The following is a 21,615-nucleotide window of genomic DNA, read 5'->3' on the forward strand; positions in this document are numbered from 1 at the left end:
AAGTTGGTAGCTTCCTTCTGTGTTCACTGAGATATACATTTTTAAGTTATAAGAATGAACCAGCACTAGCAATTCTTCAAAAAATTGTAAATCCTATTTGTTCTTGTGTTTATGGGCTTCAAAGAGTTTGAATTAACGCTTTGTTGAAGTTGTACATTTTATCTAATAAGGTATCGGGTTTAGCGACCTTTTGCTACGTATTCTGCGCTCGACGTAAAAATAAAGTATTTACAGTTCGTGTTGCTGTTTATTATTTGGATTGAATTCTTTTCTATAAAAAAATCTGGGTTGTTTTTCGATTTATATTAATTTGGCATTGGTCAATAACTTTCATTTCTCTTGTTTCTTCTGAAACAGTTATTAATTTGTTTCTTAATTTTATTTATTCTTTTCTTGTTCTTTCTTTAGAAAAGATATTTTCATTTAATTTGTCTCGCGGTTTTTTTTAGTATAATAGTCTGTATATCATGGATACTCCTGAGACATCCACACCTTATGAACAAGTTGAAAAGGGGTCTTTTTTTAGCTTTCGACCTCAAAAAAAGCGTGTCACATATCACTTAGATGAACAGGTGGGAAACTACCACTATGGTGACAAACATCCAATGAAGCCCCATCGAATTACCATTACAAATCATTTAGTGATGGGTTATGGGTTGCATAACAAAATGAGTGTATTCAGCCCCCGGATGGCAACTTTTGGTGAAATGTCAGAATTTCATAGGGAGGATTATTTGGATTTCCTTAAGCGCGTTACTCCTGATAATGCTGAACAATTTGCTGATAAGTTCCAACAATTCAATATTGGTGATGACTGTCCGGTCTTTGACGGCACTTATGAATTTTCTCAAAGGTCGGCAGGCGCTAGTTTGGATGCTTCTCGGAAGTTAGTGCAAGGTCAAACAGACATTGCTATCAATTGGAGCGGTGGTCTCCATCATGCAAAGCGTGGTGAGGCTAGTGGATTCTGCTATGTTAATGATATTGTTCTAGCAATTTTGAACATGCTACGGTTTTTTCCTCGCGTTTTGTATATCGATATCGATATTCATCATGGAGATGGTGTGCAGCAAGCATTCTATGAATCTGACCGCGTGTTGACGGTTTCTTTTCACAAGTATAATGGTGATTTTTTTCCTGCAACTGGTAATTTTGATGAAAATGGCGTGAAAGGAGGGAAATATTTTGCTTTAAACGTTCCTTTGGAAGATGGTATTGGTGATGAACAGTACACTAGTCTTTTCAAATCCATAATTGAACCAACTATCAATACTTTTCAACCTTCTGCAATTGTCCTTCAGTGTGGTGCTGATTCGCTTGGTTATGATCGGCTCGGCGTGTTCAATCTGAGCATCCATGCACATGGGGAATGTGTTAGATTTACCCGTTCATTCAATATACCCATGCTTGTAGTTGGAGGTGGTGGTTATACTCTTAGAAATGTTGCTAGAGCGTGGTGTTATGAAACTTCCATATGTGTAAACGAACAAATACCTTCAGAATTACCTCGTGAAACTTTGTATTACGAATTTTTCGCACCAGATTACACCCTCCATCCGCGATTAACCACGAAGATAGAAAATAAAAATACACCGAAAGCTCTTGAAGATCTTCGAATACGGGCCTTGGAGCAATTACGTTACTTAGGAGGAGCGCCAAGCGTTCAGATGCAGCAAATTCCACCAGACTTAACTGGGCATTTGGAAGAAGAAGACGAACGGTTGAATGATGAATACTTAGACAAAGCTGTGGATGTTCGCGTTCGAGGCTGATATTAATGAATTTTCGACTTTTTATTTGATATCCGTACAAACATCAAATAATTTTAGTTAATGTTTATAGACATTGTAAATATTAATAATTGACCCTATACGAAAATACGTTTACCATAGTGATTATGTATTATTTTTATAAACGATTATGCAAAAAAAAACACTAAATTTATTCCTCTTTGTCTAAACGAACTGCAGGGCTAGCCTCAATTAGGTCCAAGTTAACCTTAGGACCAATCAATTGTCTAATGTCGGCCACACCATATTTGATCATAGTGGGGCGCTCTAAAGAAAGACCAAAACCTAAACAACGAACATCTTTAGGTAATCCCATAGGCTCTAACATCTCCGGACGGAACATGCCGCTGTTTCCGACTTCAACCCACTTACCAAGCTTTTCGTGGTAGGAAAAGACTTCCAATGAAGGTTCAGTATAAGGATTATAAGCAGGTTTGAAGCGCAAATTTTTAACGTTCATTTTTCCAAAGAACACCTCAAGGAAACCGATCAAATCACCGAGGGTAATATTTCTATCGCAGATTACGCCTTCGACTTGATGAAATTCGGCAAGATGAGTTGCGTCAACGGTTTCATTGCGGAAGACCCGATCAATTGAGAAGTATTTAGCAGGGTGAAAGCCATTTTGGGCAAGTTTGTACAACATATTCGCCGAGACAGCAGTAGTATGAGTACGAAGAACTAGTTTACGAGTTTCCTCCAAGGAAAAGGGAGCACGGTATCCAATGCCCTTAGTCTCACCACCGTTTTCGTGAGTGGCCTTTACTCGAGCAACATATTCGGGATCTGGCAATTTATCAGTAGAAGCAGGAACTTTCAAAAAGAAAGTATCTTGAGCATCCCTTGCTGAATGTTGTTGGGGGACAAATAAAGCATCAAAGTTCCAAAATCCACTTTCAACAAAATTGTTGGTTGGCATTTCTTCAAAACCCAATTCGAAGAAAAATTTACGGAATTCTTCACGTACTTTCATCAAAGGATGAAGACATCCACCAGCTGGAGGTATACCTTCAGCTGCAAAGTTGTAAGATTTAAACTTGGCACTTTCCCATGATCGAGAGGTGATCATCTCAGCAGTTAAATCGGTGTTCAGTTTTTCAATTTGAAGCGAGAAATTTGGACCTTTCCTCAAAGAGAAGTACATAATTTTGTTACGTTCAACAAGCTTTCTCTTCTTCAAATCAGTTAACGTCTTACTGTCAGAGATAGTTCCATGTTCCTTAATTTCACTAAGGACCTTAGGGGTCTCATCTGTAATGGAATCAGTCTGGTCAGTTAGTAAATAAAATATTGCATAACGTTAAATCAATTTGCACTACTATAACTTTGCCTTACATTTTTAACAAGCTTGTCTCCATCTTTCTTAATCCAACCGAGTTTAAAGGCTCTTCCTTGACCAATACCAGCCGAATTCCCCAATTTTTTCTAAATCAGTTAGAAAAAGTACAAAAAAACTAAAAGGCAGACGTAGCGATATGAAAAGGTGTTGCATCAAAACGCGAAAAATCGAAAATGCAACATAATGCTAGAAAAAAAAAACTAACAATATTTACCGGGCGTTTAGACTTAATTATATTTAAATGCTTCGTCGTTCACAACTACGATTCCAATGACTTTACCTTGAGTTCCCCAATATTTAAACCGCTCATAGAAGCGCAAATTTCATTATAAACTTTGGCTTCATGAGAACCATTTGCGCAAATGTTTTCACCCTCTGCAGTCAAATTGTAAATTTCAATTTCATGTCTTGAAAATTCAATCATGTTTTTAGCAGCTAATGACAAAATCGCCGATTGAGCTTCTTGAGGACCTAACTTCTTCCCATCGAATTCCAAATGACTGGTGTTTGGAATTTCATTTTTTTCGTTTAGCTTTTCAAGCAGGAAAACTTGAAGGGCTTCAAGCTTTGACATCTTACAGCTTTGTTGGTGTGTTGGCAGTAGGTAAAGTAACTGGCGATACGCGAGTGCTACGGTGAAACGGTGAGCATCGGATTCAAAGCACTACACATTAAGCCGTCGTTGACAAGTTTATGTTTTATGTACTACTAAAATTTATATATGGTAAGAGCATACAAATTATGTCAGATAGAAAATGTTCGGGACATCCTAATTCAGATTATCCATCTCTGTTTGAAATCGCTGATATAGCTACGATACTCTAACAACATCACGAAAACAGTAAAAAACGTACTTATGAGAATTCTTTTAATGTCAATTAAAAAAATTGATCGATTTAGTATAATTAAACTTGGTAAAGAATAGAAAATTAACAAAAATGAATAACAAAGAGTGATTATAGGCATGTATAGCCAGTTAGTGGTAAACATTGATTTACCCGACAAAGTTCATCATTTGAAGCCAAAATAAAATTGAGGGATTAGCTTATACAGCTGAAAAAGAGGTTTGGTGGGAGCAACCATTGATATCGGAATTCAACAATATTATAGAATATAAACAAGGTGGAGAAAACCAATGTAGCTTCGCAAATTAGTTATATCAACATTTGTTGCTTTAACGGGTGGAGAATTGTGTCCGCTGGACGCTAAATTCCGCATCTTCGATAGCCCGTAAAATATCTTTAAAGCATTTGGCCGCAGAAAAGGCGAGATCAGTCAGAGGGGGTACGGAGTTGTTGTCTGTAAATCCAAAGTTTTCACCATGTCCTTCTTGCTCAATTAACTGCATGCAATATCTTCGCATTTCCTGAAGAGCGTTATGAATTACCGCGTACGCGGCACGATCCCGCATAAGTTCTAACGGTGAAGATACATCAAAAAGTGTGTCACGTATAACGTTGATGTCTTCATGAACTCTTTGCTGGATGGTAGACGAAGAACTATCACTGCTAATAGCATCCAAAAGCTTTTGATTGGTCTCACTAAATTGTTTAGATTTTTCGGAAAGCAAGGTTTTTGCAACAGATAATGCCTTCAAATCGTCAACCGGATGAAGTGAATTTCTTCCGACCGAAAGAGAAGATTTTCCCGTGTTGGTAAGTCCATAGGTTTTTGCAATGTCCATAAGACTGATACTTATAGAGCAAGCAGAAGCATCGACGTGATAAATGGGAAGTAAGGCACCATTTATTACAGCGAGTCTTACTTGCTCCATTAAACTATTTGTGAACGAACATAAATCATCAACCTTTTTTCCTAAATCGGGAAGCTCTTCTAAAAGCGACTTCTCCCGCAAACTGGAAACAATGGCTTCCAAAGTCAAAGCAATATCCTTAGCAGTAGACATCCACTGAGAAGGGCTATCCCTTCTTAAAGATGCCACAAAGACATTCATTTCAACGAAATAACGAATATAAAGCTGTTCATCTAAAAATCCATTGGGTGAAATCAGTTCCCGAATAGACTTCATTGGAACAGTAGTCATGGTAAACAATCTTATATCTTCGTCAATTTTTGCGGACTTCGCGTTGATAGCAACCTTTTTCCAGCGTTCCGTTTCGGCCTTCAAGGAGTCAATACAGCTTTCCAATTCGACAATGTGCTGGGTTTTTGAAGATTCGGCAACAATCAATTCTTGCATTAGCTTTAGGTTTTTTTCCAACTCAGGATTAAAACTAAGCGTTGGGTTGTTTTCGAGCTCTTTTATTCGATTTTCAGCATCGTTTAGCTTTTTTATTGAAATTTCAGCCTCATGGGATGCCTCATGAAGCTTTTCCTCCAATTGAAAGATTTCATTCTTATGTTTCGTAGCATCAGAAATGCTTTTGGCTTTTAAAGCCTCCATTTCAGATTTTGAGCTGTCAAGCAAAGAGTTCGATTTTGCCAAACTACTTTCCAACATCTCAATTCTACTCAAGTAATTTGACGAAGAATCAATTCCCGTCTGAGCACCCTGGCTCAATGACGAGGTAGAGGAATTATTTGCTTGAACAGTATTTAAAGCATTGGTATCTGGAACATTCGGTAGACGATGAGACAAGGAAGTAGGAGAATCAGTATGCGTTCTATTAGCATAACTTGGTATAGTGGGAGAGCTTGTGGTTCTTTGTTCAGTTGGATGAAGGGAAGCGGAAGAGGCGTTGGCACTGCTATACAGATCGTGCTTGGGAGCGGAAGCAGGTAAACGTTGCACCTGAGGAGGAGGCTGAGAAGCAGCTCTAGTCATGTTTGGTGGTGTATTTGAAGAAACTTCTTTTAAAGCACCACTATATCTTGATTGAACTTCAAAAAACACATCCATACAAAGATCCCGAAGCCTTGTAGGAGCAAGACTAGAAAGTTTTTGTCGAGCATGATTCCGCTTGGGATGATAAGAATCAACAGGAGGTAAGAATCTGACTATAAGGGGTTAGAATTGTAGACTCATAAGAGTGTAAATCAAAATACCTTTGGGATCATTGTTGATCCTACGCTGTAGTTCATCAGCAACGTCTGTTAAAAGTTCACTGAACTGAATATGAGACAAACGCTGAAGCTTTTCACGTGGCCTCGCATTGGCGTTCCTTAGGGCTGGGTCTATAAAATAGCGTTAGAGGTGATTACATTGTTTCCGTGGGTCAAAGCAATTGTACAGCTTAATTTTAAACCAATTTTTAACATACCTTTAACAAATTCAGGCTCTAAGTAACGAGCTAAAAACCGATATTGACGAATAATAATACTTTGCATAGTTTGAAAGCAAATTTAAGACTAGGGATTTGAGGAAAGAAGTTGGAAAAAATGAGCTTTCTATCTTTTTCAGGGAATTAAATGATATGTCCTTTCTTTTACGCTGACTTGAAAAAGATAGACTGTGTAAATTAACTTAAGGCAGTTGTACTAATACAATGGGCAAGGACGTGCTGGACCCTAAATTAATTTGATATAATTTTTCTGTGAATTAAATTTTTAAAGAAAAAGTCTTTAAAATGCCTAATGTACTGCCAAACACATTAACAGGCAAACGAGTGCGAAGAGAAATCTTCTATCTAAAAATATTACTGACAGCTTTGCGTCCTTGCCAATTTACTGTGTTTATTACTTAGAACGTTGTAGATATACTAGGAGAAAGGACATGCTTTATTAAATTCGATAACGACGTGTAACGATAAATGATATTAAAAAAAATGAATAGTATACAATACAGGAAGTTTAGGATGGTTAGATTGAAAGTCGGCCATTATAGAAGGGAACAGCTCTTCCAATTTATCCTGTGCCTCGGTTAATTTGTTGACTAAATCGAGAATGGCCTTTCCACCTACGCTGGCCTCCTCATGGTTATCTTTAATGTCAACGTTTATTAAGTACACAGGTCGATTCAATGTTTCACCTCGACGATACAGATCCTCACAAATGGCATCATAACATCTTTCTTCGCAGGTTATTACAATGTTGTATATGGAATCTTGGTCCTGCCACCGACAAGGAGCGCGCTTTATACGGCGATTTCGGTCAAGCATTTTAAGCAATCCATTGGCCGTGTATAGCCGGGAATCCTGGGCCTCGAGCTCTTTATAAATTTCATCATATGGATACCCAAATTGATAAATGTTAGGTTTGTCAATACTGGGACCCGGCAACCGTACAGCTGAACCTGTTCCGAACGAATCAACTTGGTATCCAGCATTCCTTCAATGGAGATTAGCAAACTACCTCATAAAATTCAAAAATGACATACTTTAAGACGTTGTGAGCTTCCATACTTCGATTTTGGTTCGAAGCACAAATTACACTGATCTGGAGGTTGGTTTTGGGAGCCATTATTTGGTATTATTGTTTACTGACTAACGTTGGTAAGGCTTTAAAAGGTTTTACTTTCCTTTCTTTATTATTGCAAGATTTTTATCTTACTAAATTAGACATACAGCCAAAGGTCCAAACTCGTTCTTTGCAGTGTATACAATATGACACGCTGTAAGCAACAGCCTTTCAAAATTACCACGCTGCTTTACGATGCGATATATCGATATGTTGCATCACAAAAGCAGAGGCTCTTGAAATGAATCTCATCTTTGCAGAGTATAATTTCTACTTTAATTAATTATCTTAAATGTTTTATAAAAATAAAAATTCTCCACGTTGTATTCGTCTGATAGCAATTTTTCAAAGATAGGGTTTGAATAAATACGTCTATACTCCACTACCCATACTACATTAATGATTGTTAACTTTACAAAATTATGCCTAATTCAAAAACTCCTTATTATAATATTAATAATAAAACTACTCATCGCCAGCACTTTAAAAAGCCGTATAAAATTAGTGAGAAATCATTGTATTGTCAAACAAAATTTGCGGTTGGATCAATCAACAATTCTTGGCTGTTAATCTCAAAATGAATAAAGTTCAAACATACAAACTGGCGTATGAAGCATTAAGTTTTGAGCTGATCTACTTAGAGTAGTTTCGTACATACCATACTCTTTCATTTCATTTATCGCTTAAGATTTCCAAGTTTTGAGTATTATATAGGGTAGGTCTTCAATCTTTGTGACTGTTTCAATAAATTCGATTTAGTATATATTTTGCATAACTTAACCAATTTTAATTCAACGCGAAATGATGACTTTAGGCATTTGTCCAAAGGATACAACTTCAGTTATTGAATTAGTACCACTGTAGACAAAACCCTAGCTACCTTTTAATTTTGTCTGATCGTGTGTAAAACGTTTACGACAATAATGATTAGCTTAGTTGAAGATATCGCGGATACTGAAAAATATATGACCAGCCTAAATAAAATCGGTGTATGTAATTTTGTCTTGAAAAGCTATAAAGTTACTGTGTGGTTAATGCAGTTTTTCGTTAGTAGAAAATACAAAAATCAGGTTCACTCAGTAAGCTTCTTAAAGTGAAATATGACATTCAACAGTACTCATTAATTTTGCGAATCGAAACAGTTAGTGACTTGCCTTAAATATAGTCAGTAAATAAGAAAAAAAAAAGAAAATGTAAAGGCACATCATATTATGCAAAGAAGGACTACGTTGCTATAATGCATGCAAACCATATCCAATAAGTAAAAGACGTAGATGCTATTTCTATATCAAAAGAAACATATTCACATGTTTTATATACAAAGAATCCGTCAGAAAAACCATACGTGCTAACTGGCAAATCGGCTCTTCCCATAAGTAGACGATGATCTTGCAGCGTCACGGTATAATCCTAATCTAGTGATTTCGTTCCCCTTTTCTAAAGCTTTTCTCGTTCGCTGGACTTTACGCCAAACAGACTTCTCCTTTTTAATATACCATATGTTTCAGTTAACTGATCGCGCAATTCAGGCTTAATAAACGGTAAGCAGTCTATATTTCTTTTTCTCTTTCGCTTCAAAATAGAGCTTTAATTTAGTTATTGTGATCAAATAGTCTCAATTATTCGTCTGCTATGAAGAATGTCAAAGCTGTTACGGTTATCATAATTAAAACCACTAACACTGACAAAACTGTTATTTCTTTTGATCTCTTGAGCTAACTGAGTAGACTTAATCACAGCGCAATTTTCTTTGCTTTCGTGTCAAACGATTATGACAAACCATTGTGGAAACATTTTGTACATTAGCAGTTATTTATTCTGCGCTTTCATTATTTACACCATTCGCCAAATTAGACCATCTTGAAGTGCAAAGTAGTAAATACATACGCTTCATGTCCAACGAGTAACAGTAAGAGTTCAATGAAAAAGGGGTCTAATACTTTCCGCTTTCACTATTTTATGTTGCATTTAGGGAAAAAGTTATGATGAGTAAACACCAACTAAAATTGACCACATAACTTAATATTGGTTACAGATTCACTGGACAAGCACCAGAAGTAATTTGCATGTATAGCAGTGAAATAGAGACTTGCTAAAATACAGTTAGTTAGTACTTGCTCACTTATATTTGTAAAGTCGTGTCAAAGTATTTAGACAGTCAAACATTTCAAATCTTTACTTATCCAAACACGTTTACGGCTACGCCATGATAAACTATAAGTCAAAATAATTCTGATTGCAATTACTACTTTTCAAGATTCTAACAGCAAGAATTAACCCTTAGATTTTGTTGACATTGTCTCGTAATCCCAAAATATTATTCAATAAATGAATTTAAACTACAGTACCGGCATTAGAGGCAATACGAGGCCAAAGGTCAGCACACTCCTTAGCAACGGGACCAGTGATTGCAGAACCCTTCATTTCACCCTTAGGGTTGACAATAACACCGGCATTGTCCTCAAAGTAAAGATAGACACCATCCTTGCGGCGCCAAGCCTTACGCTGGCGAACAACAATAGCAGGCATGATCTTCTTACGCAAGTCGGGTTTACCCTTCTTCACAGTAGCAAGGACCATATCTACAAGGTCAGTAAATCAAAGATAGCAATCAGGGGAAGAAAGCATGCAAGAAAACGCATCCTTAAAAAATAAAGGAACTTGCATAAACCCCCGTTTTTGTTTTAACATACCACCACAGCTTGCAGCTGGTAGACGATTAAGACGTGCACCAGTGCCGAAGACAGACACGATATAAAGGTTCTTAGCACCAGAGTTGTCAGCACAATTCATGATGGCTTGAACAGGAAGACCCAAGGTCATCCTGTACTTAGTACCGGAAGCTGCACCGCGTCCACGAGACATCGTGATATTGTGTAGATGTGAAAGCTCTCAAACTTGTTTTGTGGCGGATGTGACTGTCTTTCACTGAATATATGAACATTCGTTTAGCTAACTCTTTTGCGTAAACTTTTACGTACTGCGCTTCGCAACGTTATGCTTATTTTTTCCTTAATTTCTTAAAATCAAAATTAGTAAGAAAACAAAGCCACCAAGTTATTAGTAGTAATTTTAGCTTTTTGGCTTCATTTTTTTAATTAAATTTTCTTATCAATTTCCAAAAAAAACATATCTTGAACATTTTAGTATTAGTGTCTGTTGTATATGATCTTTGTCAAGCAAATAAATCAACTGATTCATATATGGTATAGACCAATTTCATATGCTTCCAGTTAAAGAATAAACGCATCGTTTATTTGTAATTATTGATTATAACATAATTTCTTGCATAGCGTTACTAAAGTCCACCAGTAATAGGTAAAATTGTTCCCGTGGTATATCGATTGTCTAATAGAAACGTACATGCATCTACTATTTCATCTGTTGATGCTAATCTACCTATCGGTACTTTTTTTTCTGCTATAGCTCGAATTTGGCTAGATAGCATCGGTGTGTCCACATAACCTGGTGAAATTGCATTTACACGAATTCCCTTAGAAGCAACTTCTGCTGCCAACACTTTAGTAAAGGATTCTAAACCTGCCTTAGAGGCCGCGTAAACACTTGTTCCGGGTAATGCATAAGTGCTAAGCCTAGATGATATATTTAGAATTAGTCGATCTCGTTCGCTATTTTTGTTTCGAAACCATTCTAAAATGGCCATTTTTGAAAGCTTGATTGCAGACACTAAATTTGTACATATGATGCTATCAATTTCTTTTTCGCTGGTGCGAACACACAGGCTTGATTGAAGAACGCCGGCCGCGTGAACCACAGTGTCAATCTCAACACTTTCAAATATACTCTTTAAATTTTTCATATCACTTTGGACATCTGCAATCGTCAATGTATGTTGCTGTCCTTTAGCTACTGATAGCGACTGTAAAGTTTCCTTTAAATGAAATTCATTTCTCCCCACTATATGACATTGATGACCTTTTTGGCTCCAAATTTGTGCGATTCTCTTACCTAATCCACTGCTACCTCCAGTTATTAGAACTTTTCGCATTGAATGAAGGAGTTGGGCGTTGCTGATGAATGCTCCCTTCAACGCCTTTGACAGCAAACAGATACATCTATCTACGGCTATTCAATATCAAAAAAGGATTTACTAGTTTATTTCCAAACAGAAAAGGAAGTGGTATTTATTAATTAATTTCGTTTTAATATTCGAAGTTGGTACTAGGTATATATAAGCAAAAGTAATCTCTACAGTATACTTCATTATAATTCGTTTCTTTTAGATAATACGAGTTTGCTAAAGAAAGCTTTAGTATTAGTTTTCAAAGCGCACATTGTTAAGTCACCCTTAATGGAATTCATCAATATTATTCTTTAATGTAGTAAGAGAAATCACATTAATATTTGTAACCGTAACTATGTTTGTAAATCAATGAGCCATTGAATTAAGGATTTAATAATATGCGAATGGTATATATAAACGTTGAATTATAGGAAGAAGACAAAAAATATTTCGGAATTTAACTCTTCTTTCATCACCAATTTGATGCTTAACTTTGAATGTTTTTTCGAGTTTTATGAGCTCGTGCACTGTGAGCTTTCCCAGTATCAATATTCGACTTAGTTGGGGTATTCGGCTCTGAATTAATGTTATTCTTTGCAAGGTTTTGTGGCCATTTGGTATCCTTTTTCATAATTGATTCCGGAGTACTGTTTAACGAATGCTTCTCTCTATTACCAGGGCTCACGATGTGTTTCAAGGACCATAGGACACGCTTAGATCTTTTCTTAGACGGTGTAGGTGATTCCTTTGGATAGAGGCCGGTTTCTAAAGAGCCAGTCCTTCTCCTTTTATTTTTCGCAGGGGCTTTTTGCATTTCCTTTTCAGCAGAAGAGTGGTCTAACGGACTTAATGAAGATTCTAAAGGTAACTTTTGTTTACCTACAGGGTCTTTTTCTTCTTCAGATTTGAAGAGTTGATTTTTGATTTTTGCCTTCTCTTCTTTCAGTTTTAGTAATTTGACAGGACTTGATTTACTCTGCAGAGATTTCAAAGTGGACCGGAGAGCTGGGCTTGATTCAAGTGTAGCTAATCTTCGTAGTCTCTTTTGAGTTGCAAATGTAGAATTTGGTGCAAAAGCTTCTAACTTGGTCCTAATGGAAGGTGGAGATGGAGTTGAGTGGTCGACAATTACGAATGTCTTCGAACTTGATGTAGGGGTTCTTAATGGAGAAAATGTCGATGATCGGTTTTTATTAGGAACTTTGAGAGGAGGAGACTTACTTAAGATGGAGGTGGGTAATTTAACACGGGAAGGTGGAGACTTTATAGTTGATGACAACGATTTCTTAGGACTCGGCACACGGGCCGGTTTTCCAAGATCTGTTTTTCCATATTTTTCAAACAAATTTTTTCTTCGTTTAGGTGAGACACTGAAAAAGTTGTCCTCTTCAAATATACCTGGGCATTTTGTAGTGCCTTGCGAAGGATTTGAGGTTTTTCCTTGGCCTTTATATGGTGAATATTTGACATCGTGCTTGTAATTATCTATTTCATTATCGAGCTTTCTTTCATTATTATCGATAGTACTCTTGCTGGGAGACAAGGACGTTTCGTGGTTCTTTGAGGGACTGTTACAGATGTTGATAAGTTGTTTCAAGTAACGAGTTTGGGTATCGCTTTCTTTTTCTTCATTTAAAAATTCCCTGTGGTTAATTTTTGGAGGTGAAATAAGCTGATTATCCTTTGAAGGGTTTGAGTGAGTAGAAAAGTCAGCTACTAGCGATTTTAAGGGCGACAGAGGTTTCAATGCTGAAGAAAAGACATCACTGGATATAAGATTATTTTGAAATGTTGATTTTTCTTTCTTTGTCGAAAAAGGAGCAGCAGGGAAAATTAAAAGAGGTTCAACAGCTGAAAGAGAAAGTTTGTAAGCCATTATCAGCAGTGTTAAATGTATATCAAGTATGAAATGTACAAAATCCAAGAAATATGAAATAAAAAAAAAGAAACAGTTAGGCCTTTAATAAAACGAAGGTTAGAGTACCGCGCATGGAATTTGAACTTCACTGATTGAAAACAATGCAGCTCAAAAGCAATACGAGCAAAAGTATTAGTATAACATAGGTTTTTAAATTCTTGAGATATTAGGCTCAATACTGATACCTGTACTCTCAAGGAAGCGTTTACGTATGGGAATTATAGTACATGTACACAGATTAACGTATGGCTAAATAGTAAATGAGGTTGTTGTACGGAAGAAATATTTTATACTCTAAGTGGAAACAATAAATTATATTTTGACACATAGAAATTAAAAAAAAATTTAATAGTAAATCTGCGAAGCTTTATAATTTATTGTCACAACGTGTTTTTACAATTACCTTTTTAGCAAAGGCTCTAAAAAATCAGGAAAGTACTTTTATATTATTTCATTATGTTTCTGTACAAAACAAAAGTATTATGATCCGAGAAATACTAATTTGTAGTAGGTAAACAAAGAGCATTATACTGAATAATAGAATACGAAGCTTGGACAGAGAACAGTTATTAATACTATCCATAATTTTTTAATTTCCCTGTTTTCCTAGTTTGTAGATTTGTTAGCGAGTAATATTTCATGCTTAAAATAAGTTGATTAAGAATCTGATTCGGGTCTACAGTTTGAAAAAGACAGTATATCTTTTCAGAATGATTATGACGATATAGTTTTATCGAGTTTGTGGAAATTACTGTTGAAATAATTAAAGATGTATGAATTAATTAATTACTTAACCAAAGGACGGTATGTAAATCTAAAAACAATGTTTGGGGTTTCAAAACACTTGCTTATTTATTATAAGAAAATGCTGAGATTCAAAAATTTTTAGTAAGAAGAAAAGGACTACATTAATTGCGGTTTGCAACTGTTTTGTCATATGGTAACTTAGTAAATTTTTTTGTTTTTGATGAAAAGGTAAATAAATACCCATCATCGCACCTACTAACCTACATACTCCATTGTAATTGAATAGCTCTTTAAAAATGAATAATTTCAATGACAGCATTTGAACTTCCTAACGATTACATTGTTTAATGCATCAATATCGTTAATCAATAATCATTGATATTTGCCAATTGATTAGGAAAGAACAAATTATTTTATGCAATCATGATCTTTATTCCTTAAAAAAAAAAAAAAAAAAAAATTGGGAAATACACATTGTAGCTATACTTGCTAGAACGCGAATTATACTTTGAGTTACACTTTGTCTCACCCAAAATAAAGAAAAAGAAAAAGAAGTTTCATGCACCATTAATAAAAAAAAACACGATAAAAATTACACAAAAAATTTATACAAGCAATTAACCTAAAAAATAAAAAAACACAATATAAAATACATGAAAAAAATATATGTATAATTAACTACTAAAATTAGCCGATGCTTATTTCTGGTTCAAAAAGCGAATTGCGTAACTCATGAATATCAATCAATTTTTGTATAGAAAGTTGAAAATATTAAACTTCAAGTACAGTTTTATTAACTGTACAAATATTTGCCGAGTTACTTCCTCGTTATTACCGCTTCGCTGCACTACTTATCTATTTTGCAAAGGCAATTCCTTCAACTCTGATTTCGATACCCTTTAACTAGTAGAGCCGCTGTTTCTTTTTTCATTGTGTGCTTATAAGGGTAATTTGTTGCAGGACGGATTTTTCAATTGCATCAATACTCAATCGCATCAGAAGTCAATTTGAAAAAATAAAATATTTACAATGTACTAATCACACTACTAGTTGCACTCGCCGAATTCTTGATTCGGTATTGTAAAATCATTTCTAACAATTCAATGTAAAGAAGTTGCCCTTTTAAACTTCAGTAACATTTGTTGAGTTGTCATTTCTATAAGTTCAAGTACCATTAATTGCTTGCACTTAACAAAACCTTCCAAAATTTTTTGCTTGATAATAATGTCGTAGTAAATATTATTACATTGCTATAATCTAGTAACCTAGAGTAATGAAGATTGCTAAATGAATGCAGAGAATTTTGAGAAGTTGGTGAAATGAAGATACGTTGAACTTCACATTCTACTCTATAAAACTAGTTCTTAATGGTTCATTAACAAGTTGCACAATTTGTTGTTTACCACATTTTTGGTGTAATATTTCGGAAATGACTTTCTCCAGACATTTCATAGGCCAGACGTAATTTCGAGAATTTATATAGGCTCCTTTCACCCTACTCCATACTTTCCCTCTACCATATACGATTTGTTCAATCAAACCGTACAATTTAGTTATAAGTTAAGGTATTTAACAAAGAAAACATTTCGGTTTACTTTGTTCGTTGGTCACTTTGGTTGCTATTACTTTTTTACTTTTGATCTCATTTTAACGATGCTTCGCTTTTTGTCTAAGAACTCTGTAGCCGCTATTAGGAACGTCTCAATTGCCAGGGGAGTTCATACTAAGGCTACTCTTCCCCCTTTACCTTATGCTTACAATGTATGCAATAAATAGTTGTAAAAGCAATTGCTCATGTTGATGGGTTCTGAAGCAATCATAAGTTTTGGATGTTTCCCACTGTCTAGTTAATTTGTTAATGATGATTACTAACTATAGCTTTAGGCACTTGAACCTGCTTTGTCGGAAACGATTATGAAGTTACATCATGACAAGCATCACCAAACATATGTTAACAACTTGAATGCCGCTCAGGAGAAGCTGGCCGATCCCAACCTCGATTTGGAGGGAGAGGTTGCCCTTCAAGCTGCTATTAAATTCAATGGCGGTGGTCACATCAATCATTCTCTCTTTTGGAAGATTTTAGCACCTCAAAAGGAAGGTGGTGGCAAACCCGTCACCTCTGGATCTTTACATAAGGCTATAACCTCTAAATGGGGTTCTTTGGAGGATTTCCAGAAGGAAATGAATGCCGCCTTAGCTAGCATCCAAGGTAGTGGTTGGGCATGGCTAATCGTGGATAAAGACGGTAGTCTCCGTATTACTACTACTGCTAACCAAGACACGATTGTCAAGTCCAAGCCCATTATTGGAATTGATGCTTGGGAACATGCCTACTATCCTCAATACGAGAATCGTAAGGCCGAATACTTTAAAGCTATTTGGAATGTGATTAATTGGAAAGAGGCCGAGTCTCGTTATTCCAACCGTTAAGTCCTTAAACATGTTATGCTCGATTACGAAAACACCCTGCTCATCTATCTATCCAGCTAACAAAGTATCAATTACCAGGAAAGTGTGATGTTTTGTTATTTTATTTTTGTGTTTCTTTTTGGCAGTAGCTTTGAATTTTCAAATTCATAGATTTGATAAGTTTCTAGTCTACTACCTTTGATCAATGAATGAACTAAATTTTACATTGAAATTTCCTGAAATAAAGCTATTAGACAATACCAAATTTTTTCGTTAACGATTACTACAGATCCATATTTACGAATAAAGTAAAAAATAAAAGACTAGAAACCTTCACCACTCACAGGTTTGCGCAATCATTGACAGTAAACAATTAGCTTATGATAAATGGGACAAAACAATTGCTATGTAGGAAATGTAAATAATTCATGGTAAGAAATGATGTTCAAAATTAGCAAAATTTTAAACAGGAAAGAACGAAGATAAGAAATGTGTTGTTTTGTGATCGCTTGATTAAAGAACAGTTTAATAGTCGGCTGTTTGCTCCAATAACAATTCTACAGCTCTCTGCACATCGTTAGTTTGAGATAAGGCCTGGATAGCTTGAGCTCTAGAAGTTTGCATAATCGTTTGGACAGTGTTTATATCCTCTTCTCTAATATTTCCTAATTCAGGACGTTCTGATCGGCCGCTTAACATATCGTACAACTGAGAAGCCGGTCCTGTTGGGAGAACAGAAGATGACGAGGTTCGACCAAGGGGAGGATGTGATATTTGCTGACGATTACGGAACGATGCTGCAGTATTGGATGAAGAAGCGATAGCTGTTGCTCGAGCGTTCTGTCGAGTCGGAGAATCATTAGCATCCGCGTTCGAAACAGGATTTTCTACTTGATTCTCATTTTCAGTACGCTCAGCATCCAAACCTGTCGGCAGTGCAAATAGAGTTTCGGGATTAAATGTGCTCGCATTCTGCATGTCAGAATAGGGAGGACGAATGAAAACATGAGTTGGACTCAACGCAGGCTTAACAAAACGAATTGGTAAACGCCAAGAGGTTCCTGGAAGTAAGGATAAGTGATAAAACATACCCATAGTCCAGCCCAGGAAAGCGTTGATGAAAGTACTTGGGAAGTGTGAAAAGGCTAAACCAATCATGGGAATTACCATTTGAAATTTATCGGTAAATTTGATATTGAATAACCTAACAAAAACGGTAGAAGGAACAATATAGTAATACTGATATAAAATTGCAAAAATGAGGAAAGTAGGACCAGGTTGTATGTAGTCCAAGTTTTTGAAAAGCAAAGAATAGAGAAAAGAGAATATTGGAGTCACAAACATGCCTAATATAAACATATATACACAAAATGAAGCAAATCTATGACTTCCTAATAGTCGTTCGACATCACGAGCTTGATAAATTATAAACAAAGCTTGAAATACCTCCGTTGAATTCCAATAAATAAATTGCCATAAAAGAATTCGCCAATACTTTTTGGGTTAGCAAATGCATTCTAATAAAACAATTATATCAAACTCTTGGAAAACCGAAGGTTTGTTTAGTACAGATATTACTTACTTGGTAATGTGACAACAAATGAAGTCCAAAGTTGATGTGAAAAAAAGGTTTTAAAGCAAACACTCCAGCAACTACAGATGATGTAGAAATTGTCAAAAGAAGGAATTTAGTAATTCCCATGTTTGACGGTACTATACGTTTTGTAAGTTAGAAGTCTCATTACAAGCCATTATCAAATGAAGCTCTAAAAGAAAAACAAAAAGAATAAAAAATATCGTTTAACTAGTCATTAACATACCAATATTGGCGCTAGACATGATTGCTATGGAAAACGCATATCCCTAGTATGTCAATCCTCGAATTAATATTGAGTGCAGCGTTGCAGTGTTAAAATACGCTATATAATGGAAGTATATAATACATTTATTCAAAATCAAGATAGATCACTCAATTAGGCAAATTTTTTTTATGAAATCCTTTTAAAGTTGGTAAAATTGTATATAAGTACTTACTTTGTGTAGACAACCATTTTACTTATACATTTTAAAACTCGTAATTCTTTTCATTAATGCAGCGCTGTTAATCAAGTCTAAGAATATTCATAATGATATTGATGCAAATCAATATTCCCCTTCACAATTACATTTCTAGTTATTGTTAAACATGAGGAGGATTTCGTTGAACCCAATTGGATCATAGGGCGTATCTTCGGAAGCTCCAGGAGATTTTTTCCAAATAATATCGTTTCGAAGATACACAGTTATTCCACGAGCTTTACTGGCTTGTGTTGAAATGCGGAACAAGGCACTACCGGTCGACAAATGTGACCGACGCAAAGGTACAAATAACAACGAATTTTCAGCACAGAACTCTTCAACAAGTTCGCGGAAACTCACTAATGGTTCATCGTAAGAAGTGGTATCGTCACTTTCAGCAGTGAACTCATGTTTTTCTTTCGAAAATTGAAGGTTGACCCCTTTAGTTGAGTCTTTTGCAAATGGAAGAGGAGCCGTTATGGATTTGTTTTCTAAGCATTCATTCATCATATCCAACCCTTTTGAAAATCCCTGTTGAATATATGCATTGGATAGCAAATCCTTCGGAAAAACGGATTTCCACCACGTATACCATTCACTTGCTTCATCAAAATTAGGAGCTTCCGTTAGCCATTGATAAAGGGTTTCTAACCATTTTGGAAAGAAATGATCTGCAAAGAGTTGCCCAAAAACCATAGCTTTAAACGATCCTTTCCAAGACAAAATGATAAAAAATATTTCAAGGTCTTGGTTAGATGGGTCAATCACTAACTCTTCATCCATTAACTTTTCCAACTTAGGCAATATAACTTTCTCAAGTAAACGGTCTAAAGCATCATTAGCAAACGCTGATCTCCAGACACTAAAGTCATCGATACTTCCATTCTTTATTTTCCATGGGGACAAAATTAGAGAAAACTGAACCAAAACACTTTGCAGTAGTGAATCTGCGTGCTTTTCCAAATAGGGTAACCACGGGAAAATACAATGATGCAGTGAATCATTTTTCTTCAATTTTAATTTAGGGTTCCATTTGCTTACAGCATCTTTGAGCCTAGGGAGTATATCATCTTGTATCAAAGAATCTTTAACTTTCTCTGGAACCACAGGGTCCCATGCTTCTAAAAGTTGCAAAGCCTTAAGAGAATCCTGAATAATCCATTTCTTCAGTTCCTCACCAATTTTTTTTTTCCAAACAAACATCATAAATGACTCATAGTGTGTTAAGCTTTGACCTTCTAATTCATCATCGAATTCCACATCAATATCCATAAATGTACTACTCTCTTCTCTCTTGGGCCTAAAGTCTTTGGAATATAAAGAATTTTTCCACGAAAGAAAACTTTCTAACATAAAATATGGATGTTTCCAGACATCCCAGTTTTTTATCGGTTCTGAAAGTACAAAAGCAAGGATTGACACTGCGACCGAGTCAAGCTCAAAATGCATACTTGCCTCTGAAAATTCAACCGGTAACGTTTCAATTAAGTTATTTAACGGCTGAAGTCTTTTTTCGATAACATCAATTTCGGCCTCAGGTACTGTAAACTCCATTGACCTGGATTTTACCTCCATAACTTTACCCAAAAGCTTTTCCAAACGAGATATTTCAACCGATTTCTCGTCGAATTCCGTTGTGACCCTCTTTAATTCCATTTTAACATAGGCGCGACGGGCTTGTAATTGTTGCCATGCAGAAGCATGGTGTTCACATTCAACCCGAGCAAGCCTGGAGAGCTGGTTAATTCCAGAAGTGGACATATCACGACCTTCTAAACCCAATTCTTCTTTATTTGAAGTCACAAATTCGATTTCCTTAGTATCATTTAAGGAAGCATCAATGAGACTGGCTAAGAACCTAGGCAAGTTATAACTTCCCATATCCTTTGAAATTTCTTCAGAGGATTTTAAAGGTTTCTTCTTTTTTTCTCTTAAAGGTTTTTGTTTGACGGTATGTTTCTCATCTTCACTATCAGAGATCTCACCACGAGCAATTGCCTCTTTCCTTTGCTTTTCGGTCCGTTCTCGAACGGCTCCCAATCCGACACGTTCGGGGCGTAGCTTAGATTGTACAGGTTCAGCTATACCCTCAGCATTGGCACCCAAACCTTGTCCTTGTTTATACCCCATTTTTTCCAACATTTTTGCGCCAAATCCAGTAGTATTAAACTTCATCTTTGGAATATTTTTCGCCTGAGAAACCTCATCATTTTTATTCTTTAACTGTGGAATTGAATGCGCCTCCAATAAATCATCTGCTGTCACTTGCTTATTTGCTTTAACTTGTTCAGATTTCTCAACAAAAGAAATGTTTTTTCTACGAAGTCTAGCACTTCCAATCCCCGAGTTATGAAAACCATCTTCATCTTCTTCACCAAATATTCCTAGCATGTCCCTTTCTTTTTGCTGCCCACGAAAAGATGGACGAAGACGTCCTTCTTCCAAAATTGAATCACCATCTGAATCCTCGGAAGATGAATTCATATCGACATACTCATTTTGCATATCAACCCAAGAATTCAATATAAATAAAAACCAATGAAAACCGAAATTTTCTATTTTGGGTCAGTTCTCCAGTGGGTTAAATATGGATGTCATATAATGAGTTTTTGCGCGTTACGTTCTTAAGCTTAAGAACACGCGAAAACGTCATTATTTATTTTATCTTGTCAGCAATACTACACTACGCTATGATACACTACGTTGCGTATCACTATATGTCATATGTTGGAATACTAGCTAAGATCCGTTTATTGATAATCACGGGTAACTATCCGTCTATATACATAGTTACCCGTTGATAACAACTATTTAGAAATATTATAAATACCGTTACAACTGAACCTCGTTCCTCAGTTCAGTTATGAGCTATATTAGTGATAGGTAACATTATAACCCAGTTAATACAATACCTATACTCAGTTGCTACTTATACAACCTGTGTATTGTAATATAATAGACCACAAGGAAA

The 21,615-nt window shown here is 35.8% G+C and overlaps 10 protein-coding genes and 18 long non-coding RNA genes across 28 annotated transcripts, besides 1 other annotated feature; 15 read left to right on the forward strand and 13 right to left on the reverse strand.

Moving 5' to 3' along the window:
* Positions 1-28: 28 nt before the first annotated feature.
* hos2 (class 1 histone deacetylase Hos2) lies at positions 29-1,870 on the forward strand. Its single transcript, NM_001019506.3, has one exon. It carries the CDS (start codon positions 468-470, stop codon positions 1,770-1,772), a length of 1,305 nt encoding a protein of 434 aa, NP_594079.1. The 5' UTR covers positions 29-467; the 3' UTR covers positions 1,773-1,870.
* On the reverse strand, positions 400-1,828 carry SPOM_SPNCRNA.3414. Its single transcript, NR_192779.1, has one exon. It is a non-coding gene; the product is annotated as a non-coding RNA (long non-coding RNA).
* Positions 1,871-1,901: 31 nt separating the features above from the next.
* Positions 1,902-3,728, reverse strand: frs2 (phenylalanine--tRNA (Phe) ligase alpha subunit Frs2). Its single transcript, NM_001019507.3, has 3 exons — positions 3,410-3,728; positions 3,126-3,215; positions 1,902-3,057 (listed from the first exon to the last, which is right to left on the reverse strand). The coding sequence occupies exons 1-3, from the start codon at positions 3,701-3,703 to the stop codon at positions 1,942-1,944; spliced, it is 1,500 nt and encodes a 499-aa protein (NP_594078.1). The 5' UTR covers positions 3,704-3,728; the 3' UTR covers positions 1,902-1,941.
* Positions 1,914-7,688, forward strand: SPOM_SPNCRNA.3415. The gene has a single exon (NR_192780.1). It is a non-coding gene; the product is annotated as a non-coding RNA (long non-coding RNA).
* spa2 (GTPase-activating protein) lies at positions 3,981-6,699 on the reverse strand. The gene is made up of 3 exons (NM_001019508.3): positions 6,351-6,699; positions 6,136-6,264; positions 3,981-6,087 (listed from the first exon to the last, which is right to left on the reverse strand). Exons 1-3 carry the CDS (start codon positions 6,415-6,417, stop codon positions 4,304-4,306), a joined length of 1,980 nt encoding a protein of 659 aa, NP_594077.1. The 5' UTR covers positions 6,418-6,699; the 3' UTR covers positions 3,981-4,303.
* Positions 6,785-7,619, reverse strand: ssu72 (RNA polymerase II CTD phosphatase Ssu72). Its single transcript, NM_001019509.3, has 2 exons — positions 7,406-7,619; positions 6,785-7,356 (listed from the first exon to the last, which is right to left on the reverse strand). Exons 1-2 carry the CDS (start codon positions 7,486-7,488, stop codon positions 6,846-6,848), a joined length of 594 nt encoding a protein of 197 aa, NP_594076.1. The 5' UTR covers positions 7,489-7,619; the 3' UTR covers positions 6,785-6,845.
* A 103-nt stretch (positions 7,689-7,791) lies between the features above and the next one.
* On the forward strand, positions 7,792-8,089 carry SPOM_SPNCRNA.3416. The gene has a single exon (NR_192781.1). It is a non-coding gene; the product is annotated as a non-coding RNA (long non-coding RNA).
* Positions 8,090-8,288: 199 nt separating this feature from the next.
* Positions 8,289-8,667, forward strand: SPOM_SPNCRNA.87. Its single transcript, NR_151279.2, has one exon. It is a non-coding gene; the product is annotated as a non-coding RNA (long non-coding RNA).
* Positions 8,668-9,164: 497 nt separating this feature from the next.
* On the forward strand, positions 9,165-9,580 carry SPOM_SPNCRNA.219. The gene has a single exon (NR_150638.1). It is a non-coding gene; the product is annotated as a non-coding RNA (long non-coding RNA).
* Positions 9,581-9,700: 120 nt separating this feature from the next.
* Positions 9,701-10,361, reverse strand: rpl2301 (60S ribosomal protein L23). Its single transcript, NM_001019510.3, has 2 exons — positions 10,179-10,361; positions 9,701-10,067 (listed from the first exon to the last, which is right to left on the reverse strand). Exons 1-2 carry the CDS (start codon positions 10,348-10,350, stop codon positions 9,820-9,822), a joined length of 420 nt encoding a protein of 139 aa, NP_594075.1. The 5' UTR covers positions 10,351-10,361; the 3' UTR covers positions 9,701-9,819.
* A 408-nt stretch (positions 10,362-10,769) lies between these two features.
* SPOM_SPNCRNA.3417 lies at positions 10,770-11,627 on the forward strand. Its single transcript, NR_192782.1, has one exon. It is a non-coding gene; the product is annotated as a non-coding RNA (long non-coding RNA).
* oar2 (3-oxoacyl-[acyl-carrier-protein] reductase Oar2) lies at positions 10,784-11,515 on the reverse strand (the record flags this gene model as incomplete). Its single annotated transcript, NM_001019511.3, has 1 exon — positions 10,784-11,515. The coding sequence occupies exon 1, from the start codon at positions 11,492-11,494 to the stop codon at positions 10,784-10,786; it is 711 nt and encodes a 236-aa protein (NP_594074.1). The 5' UTR covers positions 11,495-11,515.
* Positions 11,628-11,787: 160 nt separating the features above from the next.
* Positions 11,788-13,685, reverse strand: nsk1 (Clp1-interacting, microtubule plus-end binding Nsk1). Its single transcript, NM_001019512.3, has one exon. The coding sequence runs from the start codon at positions 13,383-13,385 to the stop codon at positions 11,997-11,999; it is 1,389 nt and encodes a 462-aa protein (NP_001018258.1). The 5' UTR covers positions 13,386-13,685; the 3' UTR covers positions 11,788-11,996.
* SPOM_SPNCRNA.3418 lies at positions 11,938-12,810 on the forward strand. The gene has a single exon (NR_192783.1). It is a non-coding gene; the product is annotated as a non-coding RNA (long non-coding RNA).
* Positions 12,935-13,511, forward strand: SPOM_SPNCRNA.3419. The gene has a single exon (NR_192784.1). It is a non-coding gene; the product is annotated as a non-coding RNA (long non-coding RNA).
* A 210-nt stretch (positions 13,686-13,895) lies between the features above and the next one.
* Positions 13,896-14,155, reverse strand: SPOM_SPNCRNA.3420. Its single transcript, NR_192785.1, has one exon. It is a non-coding gene; the product is annotated as a non-coding RNA (long non-coding RNA).
* Positions 14,156-14,321: 166 nt separating this feature from the next.
* Positions 14,322-14,534, reverse strand: SPOM_SPNCRNA.3421. The gene has a single exon (NR_192786.1). It is a non-coding gene; the product is annotated as a non-coding RNA (long non-coding RNA).
* SPOM_SPNCRNA.3422 lies at positions 14,408-14,714 on the forward strand. The gene has a single exon (NR_192787.1). It is a non-coding gene; the product is annotated as a non-coding RNA (long non-coding RNA).
* Positions 14,715-14,894: 180 nt separating this feature from the next.
* On the forward strand, positions 14,895-15,297 carry SPOM_SPNCRNA.3423. Its single transcript, NR_192788.1, has one exon. It is a non-coding gene; the product is annotated as a non-coding RNA (long non-coding RNA).
* Positions 14,976-16,330, reverse strand: SPOM_SPNCRNA.3424. Its single transcript, NR_192789.1, has one exon. It is a non-coding gene; the product is annotated as a non-coding RNA (long non-coding RNA).
* sod2 (manganese superoxide dismutase) lies at positions 15,690-16,942 on the forward strand. The gene is made up of 2 exons (NM_001019513.3): positions 15,690-15,935; positions 16,059-16,942. The coding sequence occupies exons 1-2, from the start codon at positions 15,828-15,830 to the stop codon at positions 16,605-16,607; spliced, it is 657 nt and encodes a 218-aa protein (NP_594089.1). The 5' UTR covers positions 15,690-15,827; the 3' UTR covers positions 16,608-16,942.
* On the reverse strand, positions 16,465-16,673 carry SPOM_SPNCRNA.3425. Its single transcript, NR_192790.1, has one exon. It is a non-coding gene; the product is annotated as a non-coding RNA (long non-coding RNA).
* On the reverse strand, positions 16,680-18,445 carry dsc2 (Golgi Dsc E3 ligase complex transmembrane subunit, C-terminal UBA domain Dsc2). The gene is made up of 3 exons (NM_001019514.3): positions 18,407-18,445; positions 18,169-18,299; positions 16,680-18,080 (listed from the first exon to the last, which is right to left on the reverse strand). The coding sequence occupies exons 1-3, from the start codon at positions 18,423-18,425 to the stop codon at positions 17,112-17,114; spliced, it is 1,119 nt and encodes a 372-aa protein (NP_594090.1). The 5' UTR covers positions 18,426-18,445; the 3' UTR covers positions 16,680-17,111.
* Positions 16,962-18,028, forward strand: SPOM_SPNCRNA.3426. Its single transcript, NR_192791.1, has one exon. It is a non-coding gene; the product is annotated as a non-coding RNA (long non-coding RNA).
* Positions 18,446-18,603: 158 nt separating the features above from the next.
* Positions 18,604-21,201, reverse strand: ntr1 (RNA-binding splicing factor). Its single transcript, NM_001019515.3, has one exon. It carries the CDS (start codon positions 21,147-21,149, stop codon positions 18,756-18,758), a length of 2,394 nt encoding a protein of 797 aa, NP_594091.1. The 5' UTR covers positions 21,150-21,201; the 3' UTR covers positions 18,604-18,755.
* SPOM_SPNCRNA.3427 lies at positions 19,737-19,941 on the forward strand. Its single transcript, NR_192792.1, has one exon. It is a non-coding gene; the product is annotated as a non-coding RNA (long non-coding RNA).
* SPOM_SPNCRNA.3428 lies at positions 20,051-20,503 on the forward strand. The gene has a single exon (NR_192793.1). It is a non-coding gene; the product is annotated as a non-coding RNA (long non-coding RNA).
* On the forward strand, positions 20,814-21,575 carry prl14. Its single transcript, NR_150279.1, has one exon. It is a non-coding gene; the product is annotated as a non-coding RNA (long non-coding RNA).
* Positions 21,312-21,615: part of an LONG TERMINAL REPEAT that runs on past the window's edge.

This window comes from Schizosaccharomyces pombe (genome assembly GCF_000002945.2).
Source record: "Schizosaccharomyces pombe strain 972h- genome assembly, chromosome: I".
Taxonomy (NCBI): domain Eukaryota; kingdom Fungi; phylum Ascomycota; class Schizosaccharomycetes; order Schizosaccharomycetales; family Schizosaccharomycetaceae; genus Schizosaccharomyces; species Schizosaccharomyces pombe.

What these genes read in the sequence shown, in the direction of transcription:
- hos2 (NM_001019506.3), top strand. Translation starts at nt 468, where the DNA reads ATGGATACTCCTGAGACATCCACACCTTATGAACAAGTTGAAAAGGGG.
- frs2 (NM_001019507.3), bottom strand. Translation starts at nt 3,703, where the DNA reads ATGTCAAAGCTTGAAGCCCTTCAAGTTTTCCTGCTTGAAAAGCTAAAC. An exon ending in TAAATATTGGGGAACTCAAG is followed by an intron (nt 3,216 to 3,409) that starts GTAAAGTCATTG and finishes TAACTGATTTAG; the next exon opens with AAAAAATTGGGGAATTCGGC. An exon ending in GAGACAAGCTTGTTAAAAAT is followed by an intron (nt 3,058 to 3,125) that starts GTAAGGCAAAGT and finishes CTAACTGACCAG; the next exon opens with ACTGATTCCATTACAGATGA.
- spa2 (NM_001019508.3), bottom strand. Translation starts at nt 6,417, where the DNA reads ATGCAAAGTATTATTATTCGTCAATATCGGTTTTTAGCTCGTTACTTA. An exon ending in AGAGCCTGAATTTGTTAAAG is followed by an intron (nt 6,265 to 6,350) that starts GTATGTTAAAAA and finishes GCTATTTTATAG; the next exon opens with ACCCAGCCCTAAGGAACGCC. An exon ending in GATCAACAATGATCCCAAAG is followed by an intron (nt 6,088 to 6,135) that starts GTATTTTGATTT and finishes AACCCCTTATAG; the next exon opens with TCAGATTCTTACCTCCTGTT.
- ssu72 (NM_001019509.3), bottom strand. Translation starts at nt 7,488, where the DNA reads ATGGCTCCCAAAACCAACCTCCAGATCAGTGTAATTTGTGCTTCGAAC. An exon ending in GAAGCTCACAACGTCTTAAA is followed by an intron (nt 7,357 to 7,405) that starts GTATGTCATTTT and finishes TCTCCATTGAAG; the next exon opens with GAATGCTGGATACCAAGTTG.
- rpl2301 (NM_001019510.3), bottom strand. Translation starts at nt 10,350, where the DNA reads ATGTCTCGTGGACGCGGTGCAGCTTCCGGTACTAAGTACAGGATGACC. An exon ending in ACCAGCTGCAAGCTGTGGTG is followed by an intron (nt 10,068 to 10,178) that starts GTATGTTAAAAC and finishes CTGACCTTGTAG; the next exon opens with ATATGGTCCTTGCTACTGTG.
- nsk1 (NM_001019512.3), bottom strand. Translation starts at nt 13,385, where the DNA reads ATGGCTTACAAACTTTCTCTTTCAGCTGTTGAACCTCTTTTAATTTTC.
- sod2 (NM_001019513.3), top strand. Translation starts at nt 15,828, where the DNA reads ATGCTTCGCTTTTTGTCTAAGAACTCTGTAGCCGCTATTAGGAACGTC. An exon ending in CTTTACCTTATGCTTACAAT is followed by an intron (nt 15,936 to 16,058) that starts GTATGCAATAAA and finishes CTATAGCTTTAG; the next exon opens with GCACTTGAACCTGCTTTGTC.
- dsc2 (NM_001019514.3), bottom strand. An exon ending in ATTTGTTGTCACATTACCAA is followed by an intron (nt 18,081 to 18,168) that starts GTAAGTAATATC and finishes TAACCCAAAAAG; the next exon opens with TATTGGCGAATTCTTTTATG.
- ntr1 (NM_001019515.3), bottom strand. Translation starts at nt 21,149, where the DNA reads ATGCAAAATGAGTATGTCGATATGAATTCATCTTCCGAGGATTCAGAT.